The following is a 13,323-nucleotide window of genomic DNA, read 5'->3' on the forward strand; positions in this document are numbered from 1 at the left end:
ATTTTTCCTGACTTACACCAGATGGGGAAGGGTCCCTGCCAAAAGGATGGCAGTATGGTGGAGGTTGTCCTCCATCCCGGTTATTGATTGTCCTAAAGCAGGAGCCACTGGGGTAGAGCTTGAAGAGCCGAGCCAGGCCAGGGATTGAAAGGATCTTGGGACCCCTCACAAAGGGTGAGGTTTTATTCCCTTTCTGTCTGAAGCCTGAGGTGAATCAGCTTGTTGCTCCTCCACGCGCTCCTTCACAAAGGTCCCCCAACCTGAATCGCCCTTGATTTCCTCCTGAGAGATGAAGGGAAGGGGCATCTTGGAACAGTCTTTATTGCCTCCCGCCTTCAATTTAGGAGGACCAGGAGAAAAGCAAGCTTTAAGGGCAGATAGGATTGGATATACCCCAAAGGGGGATCCTCCCCCAAATTAACTTCGCTGTTTCTCACCAGCTGTTCTACAAGTTCCCAAGTAACCCCATCAAAGAGATTAGCGGCAACCAGCCAAGGTGCCTCACGAGTTAGGGTCTCCCAGACCTTTTCGGTCTGGGAGTCTGAGATCTCTAAACCTCGACTTTTGAGCATGAACCTCGGCATCTTAAGAGCTGGGTCATCATGTGTAGAGTGAGATTGCCCCATCTTTTCAGGGATACCCTTTCTACCACGCGGCCTGTGCAATGGTTTCATTAATGAGGTTCTAGGCATAAAGTTAGTTAGTTAGAGATCAAAATAAAACACAAACTCAATTACCTTAATTCTATTGCTAGGTCCGAGATGGCTCCCCTCTCTGGTTCACTCCTCTAACCTCCCAGCAGGGCAGCAAGGATTACTCAGGGCTAGCAGGAGAGAGAGGGAGTGAACACGCCAGGGAGTAGCCTTTTATTGGGGAACAAGAGATTCAGGGGAGAATTCCATCCAATGAAGGTTGAGGGGGGGCTGCACTCCAAGGTCAGGGTCAGTGATTGGGTCCCCGGGGTCAGTGGTCAGGCACACCTCCACATGGATGGGCTCTCTCATCAGGAAGGGGTCGGGAAAGCTTCGACACTGCCAAAGCGCCTCAGGACCTTAACGGGAGTCACCCAATCACGTGTTAGAATGGCTTCCCACAACCCTTACCTTGCGTCCCAATTAGCCTGATCCACTGATATTTTCACTTTCAAGTCGTTCCTGTTTGGGCGCCAATTGTTGGGGTTTTTAGCTTCTTCTATCCACTCCATCCTGCAGCACAGGTAACATAACCACAGACTGCCTTCTACCCAAACATTGCCCAGTTTTCCCCACTTGGTAACTTTTTGTTATACCCCAAATGTACTTGTGTACTCTAATTAAAACATGAGGTATTTTTGGGGAGGCCAACTATATTCTTGAGATACTTAGGTAACTAGATTAAAATAATTGCTTTCTATACAGGTAAACTTTCTGATTTCTGTTCCTTTTCTCATAGCTTTTAATATTTGGGCTGGGTGGTAAGGGAGGGAGTATATTTGCCTCAGGGCTCTGTTCACAGATGACGAAGATTTGGTTTAGTTTGCAGCATGGCCAGTGGGTTCCTTAAAAAATGATTGGAGAACAGGAGAAAAGAGATGTTTGTAGCAGACTGGTGAAGTCAGCCCTTGAGTTTTGGAGAAATCAATGCTTGTAGCTTGTCCTGTGCCACCAAGCAGGCAACTTGGGGGCAGTTTCCCCATCAGTGATAGATTCATTTCTTACCGTACCTAATAATGACAAGAGAGAAAGTAACGGCGGGGGTCTTTGTGACCATAAATATACTGATCTACTATGAACAATATTAGTGATTCTACTTATACTTGTTTGAGTTCTCAAAAGAAGTGGCTCTAAGTACAAGAACTAGGTAGGATCATGAGGAAGAGTCCAGACAAGCAAAAGAGAAACAATTCTCCTGAAGTGCCAGACAATCTTCCGATAGGTTAAGTGACAAAAAGCACATCACTGTAGCATTGCAAAATATTCCACATACTGAGTCGTTTTAGGAAACAAGGCAAGGGGTCTAATGAGCTAGCCATCTTATCTACTTTATCTGATGGGAAATGGAAATACTGTTAAAGATCATTTGTGAAACCTAGTTTCATAATCAAAGAAAACATCTCCCCCAACAAGATGAGATTGTCCGAGCCAGTTATCTCAGGATTGCTTTCCCTCCAATTTAAGCTTGAATGCGCCATGGAATCTGAAGGCTCTAGGTGAGTCAATTCTCCCCTCCCCTCTTCTCGGGAATGCATGGCAGTCCCCCTATTGTAAAAACGGCTATCAAATTCCCATTTCAATCTGTAGGTACGCAGGCTCCAAGAGCACTATGAGAGATCTGAGGAACTTGGGCAGATGAGTCCTCACCAGGGGCAAAGATGAGACATTTTTTCGTCCAGTGCTTCCTTCTGAAGTCTTCCATAGATTCCCCACTGCCTCTCAAAGGCAAGATTCCATGTTAAGTTCTCGGCTTCATTCCTGGTGGTCCAATTGACATTTTCACAAGATTCATTGGCTATTACTACTAATAGTCCGTCCCCCCCCAACACCAGAATCATTCAAAGGTAGGAGTTAGCCACACTAACACTTCCTGACATCTGTCCTACATGCCCAGCAAGCTGCCACCTCCATTGTATTGATAGGGATGTGAAAATAAATGAAGGCCACCCAAATGAAAACAAGCCTTTGCTTGAATTCCTGTATCAGTTCTAATAATATTTTGATGAACCTTTTAGGTTTCCTTACATATAAAATCATCATGTACAAACGGAGATAATGTGACTTCTTCCCTTTCAATTTGTGTGCTTTTTTAATTACTTTCTCTTATGTAATTACCAAAGCAATTAGGTATCACAGTACTAGAAATTTGTTTTTGTTTCTGACTGGGAGCAGTGAGAAGGGACTGATCTTGGAGGAAATGCTTTCATCTTCTCCCCATTCAGCATGATGTTCGCTGTGGGTTTGCCATGTATAGCCTTTATTATGGTGAAATACAATTCTTCTAGGTCTAGTTTGTTTCCCCAGGCTTTTACCATGAAGGGATGTTGAATTTTATCAAATGCTTTTTCTACATGTATTTAGCTGATTTATGCTTTTATTCTTTATTTTGTTGAGTGATGTGTTATATTTCTTGATATGCTTATGTTGAAGCATATCATCTTCCTGGGATGAAACCAATTTGATCATTGTGAATGATCTTTTTGATGTGCTACTGAATTCAATTTGAGAAATTTTGCTTCTATCTTCATCAAGGATATTACTCTATAGTTTTTTGTTGCGTCCTTGTCAGCTTTCAGTAACAGGGTAATACTTGCCTCCCAGAATGAGTTTGGAAGGCTTCCCTGTCATTAAATTCTGTGGAATGGTTTGAGAAGCATTGGTGTTAGTTCTTTTGAAGTTTGGTAAAATTCAGCAGTGAAGCAATTGGATCAGGGGCTTTTGTTTTGTTGTCACAGTCTTTATTACTAATTTGATCTCCTTACTTGTTATTGGTCTATTTGGGTATTTTATCTCCTCTGAGTTCAATTTTTCTAGGTCACGTATGTTCAGAAATTTGTTCATTTCTTCTGTTTTCCCATTTGTTAGCATTAGTTTTCATTGTAATACCTAATGATCCTTTATATTTAGTGGTATCAGTTATAATGTCTCCTTCTTTATCTCCAATTTTATTTATTCTGGTATTTTTTTTTTCTTAACAATTTTTTTTTCAAATCTTTTCTTTGCTTTCAGAGACCCAATTCTGTTTTATGACTACTTTATATGTATTTTTTAAAGTTTCTATTTTGTTGATTTCTTTTTTAAAAAAAACATATTTTGGCATTAGATGGACACAGTATCTTTGTTTATTTATCTTTATGTGGTGCTGAGGATTAAACCCAGTGCCTCACACATGTGAGGCAAGCACTCTACCACTGAGCTCCAGCTCTAGCCCCTATTTCATTAATTTCTGTTGTGATCTTTGCCATTTCTTTCCTTCTACCAATTATGGGTTTGCCTTTTTCGTGCTTTTCTAAGTCCTTGGTGTTCATCCTTAGACTGCTTATTTGAGACCTGTTTTTTTTTTTTTTTTTAATGTAGATAATCATTGATATATGCCCCTTAGTTGTGCTTTTGCTGCATCCCACAGGTTTTGGTATGTTATTTTGAAAAATTTAAATCTCTTCTAACTTCCTTGATAATATGCTGTTCATTCAATAGTGTTTTTGTTCAATCCCTATGTGTTTGTATAATTTCTATTTTTTTTATGATCAGAAAAAATACAGGATATAATTTCACTTTTTTGAATTTGTTAAAACTTGTTTGACCTAAGGTGTGGTCTATTCTATAAAAAGTTCCATGTGCTGTTGAAAGTATATGTATTCTTGAGCAGTTGGATGGAATGTTCTATTAATGTCTGGTAAGTCCATTCTATCCACATTATAGCATAATTCTGATGTTTGCTGATTTTTTTTGTTTGGATATGTTCATTGATGAAAGTAGGGTGTTAGGCTCCAATACAACAACAGTAGGGAGTTTTCTCTCTGTCTTTAGGTTTAATAGTGTTTTATAAAATTGGGTGCTCCAACATTCAGTGTTTATAGATTTATAATTATTCTAAGTTCATGTTGAATTGATCTCTTGGTCATTCATTGTATAGTGTCCTTCTTTCTCTTATAGTTTTTATCTTAAAATCTCTTGTCAGACATAAGTAGACCTATTCCTGCTTGCTTTTAGTTTACATTTTCTTAGAATATCATTTTCTATCCTATCACCTTTCAGTATGTATGTCTTGTGAAGTGAGTTTCTTATAGGTATATTATTATCTCTTGTTTTAATGGAATTTATGCTTTTACATGCTTTTATGATAGTAGTTATCTTTCTTTCCTTTATGGATGTAGGACTCCCTCATGTATCCTGTTAAGGCTGGGTTAGTGGTCATGAATTCTCTGTTTTTGCTTGTATCTTATTAATTTCCAAAGGATAGACTTGCTGGCTATAGTATTCTTGGTTGGTAATTATTTTTAAGACTTGGAATATGTCATTCCATCTCCTTCTGGTCTATAGGGCAAATTTCTGCTGAGAAATTTTCTGTCAAAATAATGGAAATGACCTTAAATGTGATTTTTCTCTTGTAAATGTAAACATTCTTTGTATTGTTTGTTTTTGTACTGTGACTATAATTAATGCTTTGGCGAGTATCTTTTCTGGTCATGTCTATTTAGGGCTCTGTAATTATCCTGTACATGCATGTCCATATCTTGGTCAAGATTAGGCAAGTTTTGAATTATTTCATAGACTAGGTTTTCTGTGTCCTTAACATTGTTTCTCCTTGCCTTTAGGTATGTCAAAAATGGGGAGGGGATACCAGGGAGTGAACTTGGGGACACTCGACCACTGAGTCATATCCCTAACCCTGTTTTCTATTTTATTAGAGACGGGTCTCACTGAGTTGCTTAGTGCCTTGCTAAATTGCTGAGGCTGGCTTTGAACTCATAATATTCCTGTCCTAGCCTCCCAAGCCTCTGGGATTACAGGCATGTCCACCCCACCTGGCTCAAGATACTTTTTTTTTTTTTGCATAATTCCTAATTTATATCCTGCCTTCCTAATTTCATTTGTTAATCTGTATTCTCTTGGAGCTCATTGAGTTTTTAAATGGTCATTCTTTTAGATTCTGAATCAAGCATTTTATCCCTTTTTCTTTGGACTCTGTTAACACTTCCAAATAACTCTTTTGTATCTTGTTTTTGTATATTTATTGTGTTCCTATGTTGGGATTTATGCATCTAGTGAATTAGGTATTTCTACCATTTTCATGAGTTGGTTACCTTCCTAAGCAACTTTCTTCTAAAAATGTCTTAGGGTGTTTGTTATGCAATATTGGCTTTGATTTTAGCTGGGCACAGTACATACTATGGCAGAGTCATAAAGACCCACCGTCCCTATGGCCACGCAAGACTGGGGTATTATAGCACTTCAGGCAGGTGTGGTGTAGAAATCGGTAGATGTAGAGTGTTCATGGTGTGGCTGTCCTACAATGAGAGTGGGGGTTTCCTCAGGCTTTACTGATGCTAGCTGTGCTACTAGTGGTGATGTGGGGCCTGAGGTCCTTGTCCTATAACCAGATGCTCCATGAGAAGAGGAAGTGGCACTCACACCTGATCCTGACAGCAGTGTGTGGTCAGGTAACTTGGGTGGGAACCACATAGATTGGGTGACAGCAGGAACCATGATGTTCTCTGTACTGCTTTGGTGGTGGTGCCTGCCCAGGAGTGGGACCTTAGCCAGAGCTGGACAAGTTGCACTTGGTACCTTACTCCCATCCTCCTATCCCAGCTGTGCATGCCTGGTTGTAGGGCAACCGCTGGAGCTAGAGTTGCTTAAAGGACTCTCAGTTGTAGGACCAGAGATGAAACTGAGGCATTCCCTCCCTGTTTTGTAACAGGCCCTGAGCATGGGGTAGTGGAGAGAGGAGGCCAGAGCCATGGGGGTGCCTGCCTTCATTCCTGGTGAGAGTCTACATTCAGCAAGCCTCAGACCTGGTTTCAAAGGGTGAACTTGCTTTTGTGGTTCTTGAGTGGAGCATCCTCTGTGTCGCAACTCCTGTCCCCTACAGTGCAGTTGCACCTAGTGGGCTTGGGTCAAAGTTACTATGCTGGGCCAAGTTGTGCTCATGGGGCAGCTATTCCATAAGACAATACAGTGGAATGCCTGTGGAATTCCAGAGGTGAGTTTTTGCAGGGATTTCTGACCTAGAGCAATCTAAATTCAGACAATAGCTTCCTTCTCAGTATGGCTCCAGGCTATGGCACCCTGGAGGTTACATAGGAGATGATGTGAGATCCCAAAACAAAGCAATTATGCAAATTTCAGAACACTTACCTCCCTGGCCTGTAAGACAGTGAGCCAGTGTTGGGATTGCCAGCACCCACACTCCCCTGGGGCTCTTTAACCCCTACCCCTGCAAAGGGGGAACTCCTTGAGCTCCCCTGGCTGTGGATCCTGGCTCCACAGATGCAAAGAGATTTTGTTCTTCTTACGATGATGCTGTTGTTCCAGCGTAATCTTACCAGGTTTTAGTCTCTCCTGCTCGTTTCCAGTGGCCACTCGCCTCCAAATCCAGCTATACACCTATTATGTTGGTTGTTCTTTGTGGACAAGACAGTGAGTGCTGGGCCCCCTCTATTCAGCCACCTTGTCCTCTCAAGATATCCACATGCTATTGAAGGTTTTATTTTTGTAATGAGATTATCCTATATGTTCTTCTCAAATTCCCCTTTCTGTATGACTCTAGGTACAGAGTCTTTCTGTACTCAGTGACTCATCCTTCCTGTGTGACATTGTTCCTTGCAACCCTGGTTTAGCAAGTGAAGATGCCTTCACGAAATTAAAGAAAAGCACCCTTCCGTCCACTGGTAGCTGCACTGGGAGTACCTGAGGCTGGTGCTCAGGGTCTTATGCAGGGCTCAATTCCAACATCTGTATGTGGCAGCTCTGTCTGAAACCCCATCCCAAATTTTTCCTGGAAAAACTATGTTCTAAAGTAAATTTAGACTGTGAAAATACAATTTTAGATATAATTTACACAAAAGTACATATTTGCTAAGTGATACATAACTGGTCACTAATAAATGGCATATAAAGGTGTTCTCATTCTTAGGAAATTTATGCACTAGAACAGAGCACTGTCTGTAAAAATGAATTTATTAAAATGCTCATAATTATAAAAGAATATTAAAATGCATAGAAATTAACATTAATTACAAACTTTACATCTTTTGCCACAGTGTAGGAAAAGTATGAATATTTCAGTTCCTCTTTAGTTAAGTTGCTCAGACACTTTAACTTTTCAAACACATTATAATATGAACACAAGAAAATGGTACAAGATGTGTTTCACCAACAGATCACATTCTGCCCCCTATTGTGAATTAATGTTCTGTGAACTCCAAGATGCACATGTAATACAAAGGCGGGTATTTTGTGACGAACATTTTACAAGACGGCCTTGTTTAGTTTCAAAACAAAAATGATGGCTTTTCATTTCTACTGAGATATCTAAAATATCTGAGGGAGTTTAAAGAAAAATCCCCTGAGTAGTGGGTCTAATGCTTCAATCCATTAAAACTCACAGGCAATACACAGGATATAAAGCTAAAATTTTTATAGTGGTTAACACTGAACAGGTTGAGGGCCAGATCCTCCCGTCACAGGCCAACTTCCATGCCCCTTGGTGCTCCTGGGAGAAGGGGGCATCTCTCCCATTTGCTGATGCAATCACAGTCCATTTTTCTCTGACAAGTAGCACTAGACACATGAACACTGCTGAAGTTATGGGGGACCCTGGTCTCCACTGCAAGTTAGCTTTTTTGGGCACCTTGGCAGTGTCAGACATCATTTTCTGCTTTTAGAAATGTGAGGGTTTTAAAGCCCCTGTCCATAGCAGCACATTTTTAAACTCTGAAGAGGATTCTCTCAGCTGGGGCTATAAACACATAAATGCACATTAAAAAAAAAATTCTATAGTATATACAAAGAGATAAGGCAAAAACATTTCTTTTTCTATGATGACATAAACAGTAAGTAGTTGATGAATCAAATGCTAGGAGATAGTCACATACTTCAGAGAAGAGGTAATAAGAGAGAAGGCGACACGCACCTCCAGGAGCAGTCTCTCAGAGGGTGGGAAAAGGAACAGTGGTGCTCCACCTAGGCTGTGCGGAAATGAGAAATAGTTCCCTCCAGTGGGAAGACATTCATCTCTTGTCCCAGTGCAGCGAGATCTCATATGGCCTGCTTTGGGCTCTCTGACCACACTGTTAACATGCATGATAAAGGAAGGTGGAGAAATGTCTATGATCCATTGGGGCAATGCAAAAGCTCAGAATACTGCTTTTTTAAATTTTGAAACATTCATGATGGCAGGCTCTTAAAAACTGCGATCTGTATCTGATTATTGAAACATGTTTCACTTCCCTTTCCTGCTGGGATACTGATAGGTTGTTTCCTAGGGCACCTGAGCATTTAACAGAATCCCAGTGGGTAGAGGCCCATGCAGCAGGAACAGCCTTCTTCACGCAGCACTGACCTGTTAACCAGCCAACAGGAAGAAGTGTAGGCCCTGTGTCTTTTCCAGACCTACCGCAGGGCCTGACTCTTAAAAGGCAGTAAAGCACAGTGGACGGCTAGCGGAGCAAAACTTGAGAGTAAGATAAGCATAGTGGTGCAGGACTTCAGGATGTGACCTCCAGCTGATGGTAGGGTTTGTGACCAAATCGTTCCTTTTTACCCTTAACTTCCTACTTGGCCCTAGAGGAGGCTGCAAGCTGAAATCAAATCCAGAGTTTCCCTTTTCGGTTAACAATCTGAATATGCTTATTTCTAGTGCAAACATACAATTACAAATGAGTTACAGGGCCCAGAATCTGAGGGTGGAAGGTGCAGGAAGACATGTTCATGGGGGCAACTGCTTTGTTATGTCGATCACTTTGGCATACAGAAACGAAGACAGGCTGCACCCCTGATGAAAGGGCTCCCCACACAAGCCCACAGTGGTGTGGCTCACAGTTAGGGCACCTGCAGCCCCTGGACCCCACACAGCATGGTCATGCCATGAAGGCCACACCGTGAGCTATTTGCAAAGGCGCTTAGTGATTTGCAGTAATGTACCTCCTGTGTTTGGTGAATAAAAGTTGACTGGCGGGAATCTGATGGGCTTCTCTTTTCCAGAACGTTATGTGATAAAAATGTAATTTTAATCATTCGATTATCATTTTCTCCCAAGAAACTACACATCTTTAGAAGAGGCAACTTAGTCATCCAGATTGAACAGAGTTACACTTCTATTTGAATCTGTAACTAACCCTACTTTTGTCACTTTATTCCCTTGAGATCTGCAAGGCAGTCACCATTGATGAGGCACAGATCATTCTAGGAGTGATCCTAGAAGGTAGAAGGTGTCACTATGGGTTAATATAAAAGTTTCAAAACTTGGCTATTGTCATTTCAGTCCACTACGAACATTTCTTTGACACGCAAAGACGGGCCAAAATGGAGACAAATTACTCCCTATTATGTGAGGTTTCTTTCTGTAGGGATGCGATAATACACCTAAATATTAAGAATTCTACTTGCCACTTAATACCGCACTCAAACTCAATTCTGAGTAAGCAATGTTTTTAATTGTATAAAAGCTATTAAAGTGGTAGCATGTCTAGTCTTTAATTATGGTAAGAAAAAGATAACTGGACTATATTTGGTGAACTAAAGAGATTAAAAAACACTACCTAAAAATAAAGGAGATCATGTGCTTGAGAATAGGAAGGGATGAAAGTAATCAAACAGAAAAAAGGATCCATTCTGCTTTCAAGGGGTGGCTGCTAAGCACACTGGGTTACTAAAATTCCAATTTACCAAAGAAGGTAGCATATTAGGTTTTCCAGGTGATTAGTTTTATGCCCTTCTTGATATGTTTTATATTCTTCAGTTTTTGCATCACTAGCTGAAACTGAAAAATAAAATACATGAAAATGGCAAAAGTTAACCGTTCACATTTGCCCAAGTGATTCAACTTAAACATTCTCATTAGTGATTCATAATATATTTTGACAGAGCTAAATTCTTTAAAGTGCTTCTCGGAACATAAAGCTTTCATTCTAATTTTGGTCGTAGATTGTTATCTACCACTTCTACCATCCTCTCAGCTATAGCTCCCATGTTTTTCGTCATATCTTTGAGGTGACTCTCATGCAGTAGCTTCTGGGTTAGGTACTTCTCTCTCTTGATTTTGCTCCTCGTGCTTTTGGATACATCCGGAATGATATAGGAAATTAAAAACTTCACAGAGTAGATGATGTGCTGCAGGAGAGAAGAAGAAAAATGTCAGTCACAAGGAAATGGAGGGTTTGCTTGTCATTGTGGTATATCTGGTCAAGATAGTGGACATGCTGTGTGCATGCCAGGGTATGGAATGAACATCTCTTTGCTACTTTAGAAAGGTACAGATTTGTTATGTTGAAAAGAATGCATCACCCTATGTGGGACACATCAGTTATAAAGGATAAAGATGAAATGAAGGCCCTCAAAACACACATTGAATTTTTTTAAAAAAAAAACAGGACACTCAATTTGGTTGTTATACTTTGTGTGCCCTTTTTCTAGGGTTGAGAAAAAAGAGGAAAAATAACCAAGAGGCTCTAAGAACTCTGGATAGAGAAACAGAGAGAGCTGCCAAAATCAAGAGGGGGCAGGCTGGATGGCATGGACCGAGGGATGGATTATGGGAAGACTATTGGAAGTGGATGTAAGAAAATATAGGAATGTGTGGCATACAGTTGAGAGATCTATGAGATATTTGAAGAAAAACTAGGCAGCTGGATTCTTGGGTTGGACTCAGGAGAAGAATACTTTAAAAATATCAATTTTTAGGTCCATTGGCATATAGTTGGTAATCTCTTGCACTCTGTTCACTTTAAATACCAAGAGGGTAAAAAGATGACCATAAAGGAATGAATCCCAGAATCATTGAGAAGGAAGGAGGAAGGGACTGGCAAAGCTGTTGAGAAGGAATGGCCAGTGAAGCAGGAGAAATTTTAAATTTGACTTAAAATACATAAAAATTGCACGTTTAGGGTACCATGTGATGTTTCAATACATATTTACTCCCCTAAACATTATTTCTTTGTGGTGCAAAGAAAGTCCTTTCTTGTAATGTTTTGGAAATATACAGGATATTGTCGAGACCTGTATTCATTCTACTGTGCAAAAGAATATTCGAACAACTTAATTTGCCTGTGTAATCATAACTCGCTGTCCATTTGCCAATATTCCCTCATTCCTGCCTTCTCCATACTCTTCCCAGCCTCTGGTTACTACTATACAACTCTCAATGTCTATGAATTTCCAATTCCATCCATGCTGCCACAAATGACAAGATCTCGCCCCTTTAATTGATGAATACTATTCCATTATGTATAGGTACCTTCTAAAAATACATTTACCACTCTATGTAAACTGAGGTTGCTTCTATTTCTTGGCTATTGTGAGCAATGCTGCCATCTATATGGGAGTGCTGGTGTCTGTTCCACATACTGATTTCTTTTGAATGTAGCAGGGTTGCTGGGTCATATGGTAGTTCTATTTTTAATTTTGTGGACTTCCATTCCATAATGGGTTTATTAATCTACATTCCCAGCAAGAGCTTATAATGGTGTCCTTTTCTCCACGATCTTTGTTTGCAGCCATTCTAAATGGAGGGATACTTCATTGTGGTTTTGATTTGTATTTCCCAGAGAGTACCTGAGGTTGAGCATTTTTTTCACAAACACGTTGGCCATTTGTGTTAAGAAACACCTATTTATATCTGCTGTCCATTTTAAAAATTGGATTATCTATGGTTTGTTTTCTGTGTTTTGAGTTGTTTCTTACATATCCTGATTATTAACTCCTCATCAGATGTAGGCTTTGCAGATATTTTCTCTGCTCCTGTAGGCTGTTTCTTCTTTCTTTCTGCTTTTGAGTGTTATCCAAAGTCCTGAACATTTTCTGTTTTCTTCTATTAATTTTAGGTCTTACACTTAAGTGTTTAATCCATATTGGCTTGGCTTTTGTAACTATTTTTTTTTAAAGAGTGAGAGAGAGAATTTTTAATATTTATTTTTTAATTATTGGCGGACACAACATCTTTGTTGGTATGTGGTGCTGAGGATCGAACCTGGGCCGCATGCATGCCACGTGAGCTCGCTACCACTTGAGCCACATCCCCAGCCCCAAGGCTTTTGTAACTATTGAGAGATGGGGGTCCAGTTTCATTCTTCTGCTTGGATATCCAGTTTCCCAAATAGACCACTTTTCCCCAATGTGCTTTCTTAGCACCTCTGTTGAAGATCAGTTGGCTTGAGATGTGTGGGTTCACTTCTGAGCTCTATATTTTGTCTCATTCTGATATGTAGGTCTATTATATGCTAATACCATGCCACTTTAATCACTACACCTTTGTAGTATATTTTGAAATAAAAATACTGCTTCGGCCATTTTGAGTTTCTTGTTTCATATGAATTTTAGGATTATTTTTTCTAGTTCTGTGAATATAATTGATACTTTGATAGGGACTGCACTGAATCTGAAGATCACTTTTTGCATGGATTAGAAGTATCAATATTGTTAAAAGGTCCATACAACCCAGATATTTTTTTTCTGCATCCTCTTTCCTAGTGTTTTATATTTCTCATTATGGAGATCTTTCACCCCTGTGGTTAAATTTATTCCTAGATATTTTATTTTTCTTGGTAGCTATTAGAAATGAAATTGCTTTCTTTTTCACATAATTCATTATTGACATACAGAAACACTAATTATTTTTGTATGTGACTTT

The 13,323-nt window shown here is 40.0% G+C and overlaps 1 protein-coding gene across 2 annotated transcripts in view; it reads right to left on the minus strand.

The window, feature by feature from the left end:
* Nucleotides 1-7,637: 7,637 nt before the first annotated feature.
* Nucleotides 7,638-13,323, minus strand: part of Ano6 (anoctamin 6) — a 196,830-nt gene continuing 191,144 nt past the window's right edge. For both annotated transcript variants that reach the window (XM_078014846.1, XM_078014847.1), the window contains one exon: nucleotides 7,638-10,808. In XM_078014846.1, the coding sequence (XP_077870972.1) occupies nucleotides 10,602-10,808 (207 nt within the window). In that variant the 3' untranslated portion in view covers nucleotides 7,638-10,601. The remainder of the gene's footprint in view (nucleotides 10,809-13,323) is intronic.

The sequence above is a fragment of the Ictidomys tridecemlineatus genome, chromosome 6 (genome assembly GCF_052094955.1).
Source record: "Ictidomys tridecemlineatus isolate mIctTri1 chromosome 6, mIctTri1.hap1, whole genome shotgun sequence".
Taxonomy (NCBI): Eukaryota; Metazoa; Chordata; class Mammalia; order Rodentia; family Sciuridae; genus Ictidomys; species Ictidomys tridecemlineatus.